The following is a 7,334-nucleotide window of genomic DNA, read 5'->3' as shown; positions in this document are numbered from 1 at the left end:
CTGGGCTTTTCGGCTATCGTAAGGTCAGCCATCAGGAGATGGTTCCAGCCCTCACTCCCTCTGCCAGCTGTGTGGCCTTGAGCAGGTCACTCAATCTCTCTGAGCCTCAGTTGCCTCACCCGTGACATGGGGCCTACAGCAGGTGGGTGGCCGGGAGGACGGGCTGAATGCACGGCTTCCCGTCGGGCCTGGTGCTCTGTAGCCTGTAGATGGCAGAGCCAGCGACTGGGTGAAGGCTCGGCCGACTGGGCGAGGCAGTAGGGTGTGGGAGTGGCACCCTGAGTCCCCCGGCCCCTGGCAGGACTGGGTTTGAGGGCCAGGGTGGAGGCGGGAGGGGCTCCTCAGCGGGGGAACGGCTCCGGCTCCGTGGTGGAGCAGCTGAGCTGCAGCTGGGCCTGTGGCCTGGGAGGCAGTTTTGCGGGCGCCTCCTCCCGCAGCCCACACCTCAGGTCTGCAGCTGGGTCCTGCCTCCTCTCAGGAGGGCCATGGCTGGGACTTGGCTGCTCCTTCTCCTGGCCCTTGGGTGTCCGGCCCTGCCCACAGGTGAGCCCCCTCCCTGCCTCCCTCTCTGTGCCCCATTAGTTGGCCCAAGCCCACTCCCTAGCTCTGGTCCTCTCTGGGTAGGGGTGGGATGCGGGGAAGGCAGGAGAGAGCTCTTTGGGGTCCCTGGGGAGGGTCTCACCAAAAGCCCACCATTTCCTTCCCTATCATATCTGCCTTCCAGCTCCCTCACTCTGGGGCCCCGAGTCCCGCTCCCTGGAGTCTGCAGTGTTGGTAGGTAGGGCAGTCACCTCTTGGAGGTACAGAGAACTAAGAGCAAGCCGATAGATGTCCAGGGAAGGTGGAGATGGGGTAGCCCGAGCGGGGACACTGGCAGCATTGTGAGGTCCTCTCCTGTCCTTCCTGTCCCGGCCTCCTGCCCTCAGATTGCCCTATTCCAATAGGGCTCAGAATGCCTCATGTTCACCCCTTGCTCCCCTTCAGGGGAGGCCGCAAGGTCCCCGTGATTTCCCAAGGGTGTTACCCTCAGTCCTTCAAGGATCAAGGATGGAGTCACAGGACTTGTATTTAGAGGAGGGAATTCCAGCTCCAACTAGAAGCATGTGCATGTTTGCATGTATGTGGTGGGGGAAGGTCATCTTTTTGATCTAAAACTGGCCCCCAGTATTGTCACAAGCTCTCCCTTGCTAGGGAGACAAACCACATCCATGTGGGGCAGGGAGAGCTCATGGCAAGAGGTCCGAGCTCTGAGAAGGAAGTAGCCAGGGTGAGGAGGAGCAATCCTGGGCAGCTTCATGGAGGAGGCACATGCTAAACTCAACCTGGGGAGTGTCTCTATCTGTCTCAACTGAAGAGGTTCAGGAGGTCAAGGGTCCTGGAGCTCACTCTCATCTTTCTCTATCCCCTTCGTTTGCCCTGTCTTATTAAAATTAGTATTTTTTTTTTAAAGATTTTATTTATTTGAGAGAGAGAGAAGGAGAGACAGTAAGAGAGTACAAGCAGGGAGGAGAGGGAGAAGCAGTCTCCCCACTGAGCAGGGAGCCCGACACGGGGCTCGATCCCAGGACCCTGGGATCATGACCCGAGCAGAAGGCAGACGCTTAACCGACTGAGCCACCCAGGTGACCCTAAAATTAGTATTGATAATAATACTTATCTACCAAGGTGTTTGACATTCATGATCTTTATTCTTCACAACAATTTTACTGGACTGGTGTTATTAACCTCATTATATTGATGCAGCAATTAAGACTCAGTAAATTAAGCAGACAAGTCAGGAATTCGACCAGCTCGGTCTGAGACCATGTCCCAGGCTTGATGTCATCCTTCCAAGTGGGGTGGTCTATGAGAGCAGGAATCAGAGAGCCAAGTTCAAATCCTGAGTAGGCTACTTACCATCCACAGGCTTCTAGATCTGTTCTTTGACCTTCAAGAAACCTTTCCTGAGCACTCCCCTCCGACCTCCCCGTAAGATCCTCTGGTGTCCTTTCCTGCACCCTGGGGTATTTCTTTTCTTTTCTTTTTTTTAAGATTTTATTTATTTATTTGAGAGAGAAAGAGAGCAAGAGAGCGCACAAGCTGGGGGGAGATGCAGAGGGAGAGGGAGAAGCAGACTCCTCCTGAGCAGGGAGCCCGACTGGGGCTCCATCCCAGGACCCTGAGATCATGACCTGAGCTGAAGGCAGCCACTTAACCGACTGAGCCACCTATGAGCCCCACCCTGGGGTATTTCTTTAGCCTGGCTGCATTTAACTCAAGGTGTGAATTTGTCTGTGGGATTTTTGTTTTTGTTTTTGTTTTTGAAGATTTTATTTATTTATTTGAGAGAGTGGGCGGAGGGACAGAGGGAGAAGGAGAGAAAACCTCAAGCGGACTCCACCCTGAGCGCAGAGCTGACCCGGGCTCAATCTCATGACCCCAATGTCATGACCTGAACCAAAACCGTGTCGGACACTTAACCTAACTGTGCCACCCGGGTGCCTCTGTCTATGGGTTTTAATCTCTGAGATTTTATTTATATGAAAAAATATCCAACTATTCAAGAGTAACATCTTTGTTATTATATATTTTGTCATCTTTACTAAAAAAGAATAAGATTGTGGAAAATCAGGACTATCTTGGAAAATACAGGGCAGATGTTTGTAGTACCCATGTGATTTATTTTTATTTTTTTAACTATGAAATAATACAGACATACACTCGAAATGGGTGAATTGTATAGTATATAAATTATATCTGAACAAAGCTCTTTAAAAAATACTTTAGGGGTACCTGGCTGGCTCAGTCAGTACAGCATGGGACTCTTGGTCTCGGGGTTGTGAGTTGGAGCCCCACATTGAGTGTAGAGATTACTTTTTTTTTTTAAGATTTTATTTACTTATTTGACAGAGAGGGAACAGAAGCAGGGGGAGTGAGAGAGGGAGAAGCAGGCTTCCTGCCAAGGGGGGAGCCCGATGTAGGGCTCGATCCCGGGACCCCGGGATCATGACCGAGCCAAAGGCAGACGCTTAACAACTAAGCCACCCAGGAGCCCCGAGTGTAGAGATTACTTAAAAATAAAATCTTAAAGGGGTGCCTGGGTGGCTCAGTTGTTGGGCATCTGCCTTCAGCTCAGGTCATGATCCCAGGGTCTGGGATCAAGCCCCACATAGGGCTCCCTGCTCCGCGGGCCTCTCCCACTCCCCCTGCTTGTGCTCTTGCTCTCACTATCTCTCTCTCTCTGTCAAATAAATAAATAAAATCTTTTAAAAAAATGCTACAGACCTACAAAAAAGAACTGACAATGATGCAATAAACACCTATTCATGTTCCACTCAGATTAACAAATGGTTTCAATTTTGCCATATTTGAATCGGATAAAAGAAACAAAAAGTCACAGATACATTCAAAGCCCTCTTTGATTTCATTCCAGATCTTATTTCCTTCCCTTCCTCCCCAGCGGTAACCACCCTCCTGAGGTTGGCACAACAAGGTAGTGTAAGAATTTGTTTATGCATCTGCTATCTTTCCCATGGGACTGAGTTCCCTGAGGGCAGGGGCAGTCCACATCAGTGTTTTATCCCCAGTTCCTGGCACAGATAGGTTCAGACAGGATAGATGGGTGAGGGACGGAAGCATGGACAGACATACAGATGGAAGGTAGAAAGAATAGATGTCAGAAGGACGGTTGCTGGGGAAAAGATGGATGAATAGATGGGCAAATGCAAAGAGAGAGGATGGATGAGTGGGTGGAAGGAGAGATAGATGGACAGTGGAAGCAAACCCAGATGGAAGGACAGAAGCCTATTACGAGACGCTGGCAGGGGCAGATCCAGCCCCTACAGGTGCGTGCTCTCTTACAGGTCGGGGCGGCACACCCTTCCCCTCTCTGGCCCCACCAATCACGCTGCTGGTGGATGGGAAGCAGCAGACGCTGGTGGTCTGCCTCGTCCTCGATGTCGCCCCCCCTGGCCTTGAGAGCCCCATCTGGTTCTCAGCGGGCAATGGCAGCTCACTGGACGCCTTCACCTACGGCCCTTCCCCAGAGGCTGACGGCACCTGGACTAGCTTGGCTCAGCTCTCTCTGCCCTCTGATCAGCTGGCATCCTGGGAAAACTTGGTCTGCCACACTGGGCCTGAGGCCGGCGACCGCAGCCAGAGCACACGGCCCCTACAGCTGTCAGGTGGGGACGGAGCCTGGGCCCCTGTGGATGCTCCCTGCCCCTCCCACACACTCTGGAAACAGCCTATGGTGGGAGACAGGGCAGGCTCCCCTGGGGGCATGGAGGGTGTCCCTATGCCAACCATCTGAATGAGGTGATGCCTGGGCTCACAGCAGGGTGGCCTCAGGGCCTTGAGTCCTGGATTTGCAACTCCTTCAAATATCCAGCCTTCAAATATCTCCTTCAAATCCAGGCTCTGATGCATGACTTCCAAAAGGTAATAACACCGCCTCCCTCCTATTACCTAGGGTTGATATCTAGATTTATGTACCTAAGGTTAATATCTATATCACCCTAGCTATGGTAGGATGAACCAAATGACAATCAAATAACAAAATGTTATCATCTACTTATTGTTCACACTGTGCCGGGCATTGTTCGAGACACCTTACATTCATGAAGGAGGTCATATTATTTTCCCAAATTTACAGGCACAGAGATGTTTAGGGGACACGTCCAAAGCCAGCTATTATTATTACTAGATGACTTACCTCCTGTTTTTGGATTATGGTAGCTTTGGCATCTTCCAAATGGGAATGTTTGTTGAATAAATGCCCTGTCTTTCAAAGAAGGCTGCTAAGAAAATCCAAGTCCTCGTCTAAAAGTGCCGAGAGACCTCAGCCTCCCCAGGGGCACAGAATAGTGGACAGTGGGGACTGAGAAAGATCTGAGTCCCTGAGAGGAATCGTAGCAAATGGGCTCATGTTTCCTGCTGCTGGTTTGTTTGTCCATTTCTGCAACTTGCCATGCACAGCTGCCCCGTGCCAGGCCTGGGGCGCAGAGCTTGGGTGGAGCGCAGAGCCCATCCTGAAAGACTCATTCCCTTCTCCTTGGCTGCAGGAGAGGCTTCCTCAGCCAGGACCTGCCTCTGGGAGCGTCTCAGGGGTGAGTACTGGGGACCGGGATCTTGAGCCCCGTTTGGGTCTGGCCTGATGGTCCCACTGGCGTGTGTTTGTTGGGGTGGGGGGCCTTGGTGGGTGTTCCCTGAAGAGGCTGCCTTGCTGGGTAGGGGCACTGACAAGCCTGGACTTCAGTCTACCCACGGATAAATGAGAGTGGATCCTCTGACCCCAGACTAATTCCTGGACACTAGTTGAAAAGTATAGGTGACAGCTAACAGAAGGTTCCATGAAGCTCTCCTTGGGCAGCCCAGATGGATGGTGTCAACGTCAGAGCCTTGGGAGACTGTCTGGGTGGTGGACAGTCCCACCACCCACCGGAGAGAGTCCTAGTCGGGTTCTACTTCCTCACCACGCAGAGAATATGGGGCTGGTTACTCTCTGCGTCAGATGCTACTTTCTGCTTGGCCTGCACCCCCCTGGTTTGGGGGGAATAAAATAAAATGAAGGCTAGGAAGGTATGTGTTATTACTATCAGGTAGAGCTGAGGTTAGACACCAGGGAGGACTTCCCTCGGCTCCGGGGCACGGCGGGGAGGAGGACCTGCGCGGGCGGAGGACAAGGCCCCTACTCCCCCGAGAACCTTCTCGGGCGGGAGGGGTTGAAGCCGGCCTCCACGCCCCTGACGGCTCGTCTCCCTCTCGCAGGGATGCGGGGCCAGGCGCTGCGGCTGGGGGCGCTGCGGCTGCTGCTCTTCAAGCTGCTGCTGTTGGACGTGCTCCTGACCTGCAGCCGGCTCCGCGCCGCGCCTTGCGCGCGGGGGGACCCCGGACTCCCGCGCCCCGCACGGGCCCGCAGCCCCACCGCCGGCTCCCGCAGCCCCCGCCGCCCGGCTTGGCCGCCGAGCCGGGGGGGCCGCAGGCCCGGAGCCCCGGAGCCCAGTCTGGGAGGAGGGGACGCTCTCTACCCACCGAGCTTGGGCCTGGTGCTCATGAGCCCCCCCGTATTCCTTCCTTAAGCCTTGCGGTATTTGTGTGTGACCTGCCTCCTCCCGCAGATGGAAGTTTCTGGTGCTGGGCTCTGTCTCCCGCCTCGGACTGAGGCCTTCTGAGGGAGGAGGGTGGTGTGCCACGGGTACTGGGACATTTGAGGTGCAGAGAACTGAGAACAATTAAAGGAGAACTTAAATGACGCAAATGAAACATTTGAATTCATGTCTGCCCTGGGAGGAGGGAATTTGGCAGATTTTGAAAAGGCAGAAATCCTGGAGGGCTCCCTTGAGGAAGAGGTTCCTGTTGGTGAGACTCGGAACTGCAGAGTGATCCTGGAGTTTGGGGAGGACGCTGTCCTACGTCTGTCTCCCTCTCCCACAGCCAGGCATGAGAAGAGCCCCCCCCCCCCCCCCCCGGCTCCTCACCTTGGCCCAGCTTCTGGGAGAGGTCAGGATGAGGAGCCCTGGAAGCCAGGAAGGTGGGGTGCTGGGCCCGATGTGAAGCTTTGTACAGACTTGACAGAAATGAACGGGGGCCAGGATCCCAGGGTAACAGGATCATGTACAATGCCAAGAGTATGGATGTTAATTCCAAACTTACACCTTATTAAGCAATTAGGGGTCATTATTCATTTAACAAATATTCATTGAGCATCAACCCTGAACCAGGCACTAAAGAGATTTTTTGTTTTGTTTCTTTTTTTTTTTTTTTAAGATTTTATTTATTTATTTGACAGAGAGAGAGAGCACACAAGCAGGGGGAGCGGCAGGCAGAGGGAGAGGGAGAAGCAGGCTTCCCATGGAGCAGGGAGCTTGATGTGGGGCTCAATCCCAGGACCCCTGGATCATGACCTGAGCCGAAGGCAGATGCTTAACCGACTGAGCCACCCAGGCGCCCCTCTTTTGTTTCCTAAAGAGAGCTCTTGTGCTGATAGTATATAAGTCCCCCACAGTAGAGTGTGTGGCCCGTTTCTCCAGCATTGGCAGGAGATCCAGCCTTTCCAGGAGTTCCTCTCTCCAGTAATCACCCCCCGAATCTCGGGTGCTTTCATGTGAATCCAGGTGTCCCCTGGGCAGCACAGGACAGTCTGCTGGACCAGTGGTGCTACCTTAGTCTCCTTCCCCCAAGGTGGTGTTAGCAAACTATGCTCTAACATCCCACCCGCTCATGGTGGTAATGCCATCTCCAGCTGCCCTGAGCCTCTGTGCCCTCTCAGCTGCTGTTCCATGAAAACCCTCCCTGTCTTCTCCACGGCCATCTCTCACTAGCCGATCAGGAGATGCTCCTGCCTCTTTTTAGAT

The 7,334-nt window shown here is 53.4% G+C and overlaps 1 protein-coding gene across 1 annotated transcript; it reads left to right on the top strand.

Annotated features, from left to right (window-relative positions):
* The first annotated feature begins 485 nt into the window (after positions 1–485).
* PTCRA (pre T cell antigen receptor alpha) lies at positions 486–6,059 on the top strand. The gene is made up of 5 exons (XM_032410105.1): positions 486–543; positions 3,440–3,472; positions 3,843–4,163; positions 5,043–5,087; positions 5,749–6,059. Exons 1-5 carry the CDS (start codon positions 486–488, stop codon positions 6,057–6,059), a joined length of 768 nt encoding a protein of 255 aa, XP_032265996.1.
* The last annotated feature ends 1,275 nt before the right edge of the window (positions 6,060–7,334 follow it).

This window comes from Phoca vitulina, unplaced genomic scaffold (genome assembly GCF_004348235.1).
Source record: "Phoca vitulina isolate PV1807 unplaced genomic scaffold, GSC_HSeal_1.0 scaffold11, whole genome shotgun sequence".
In the NCBI taxonomy this organism is placed as follows: Eukaryota; Metazoa; Chordata; class Mammalia; order Carnivora; family Phocidae; genus Phoca; species Phoca vitulina.
The sequence above is the reverse complement of the archived record's forward strand: the minus strand, read 5'-3'. Positions and strand labels throughout refer to the sequence as shown.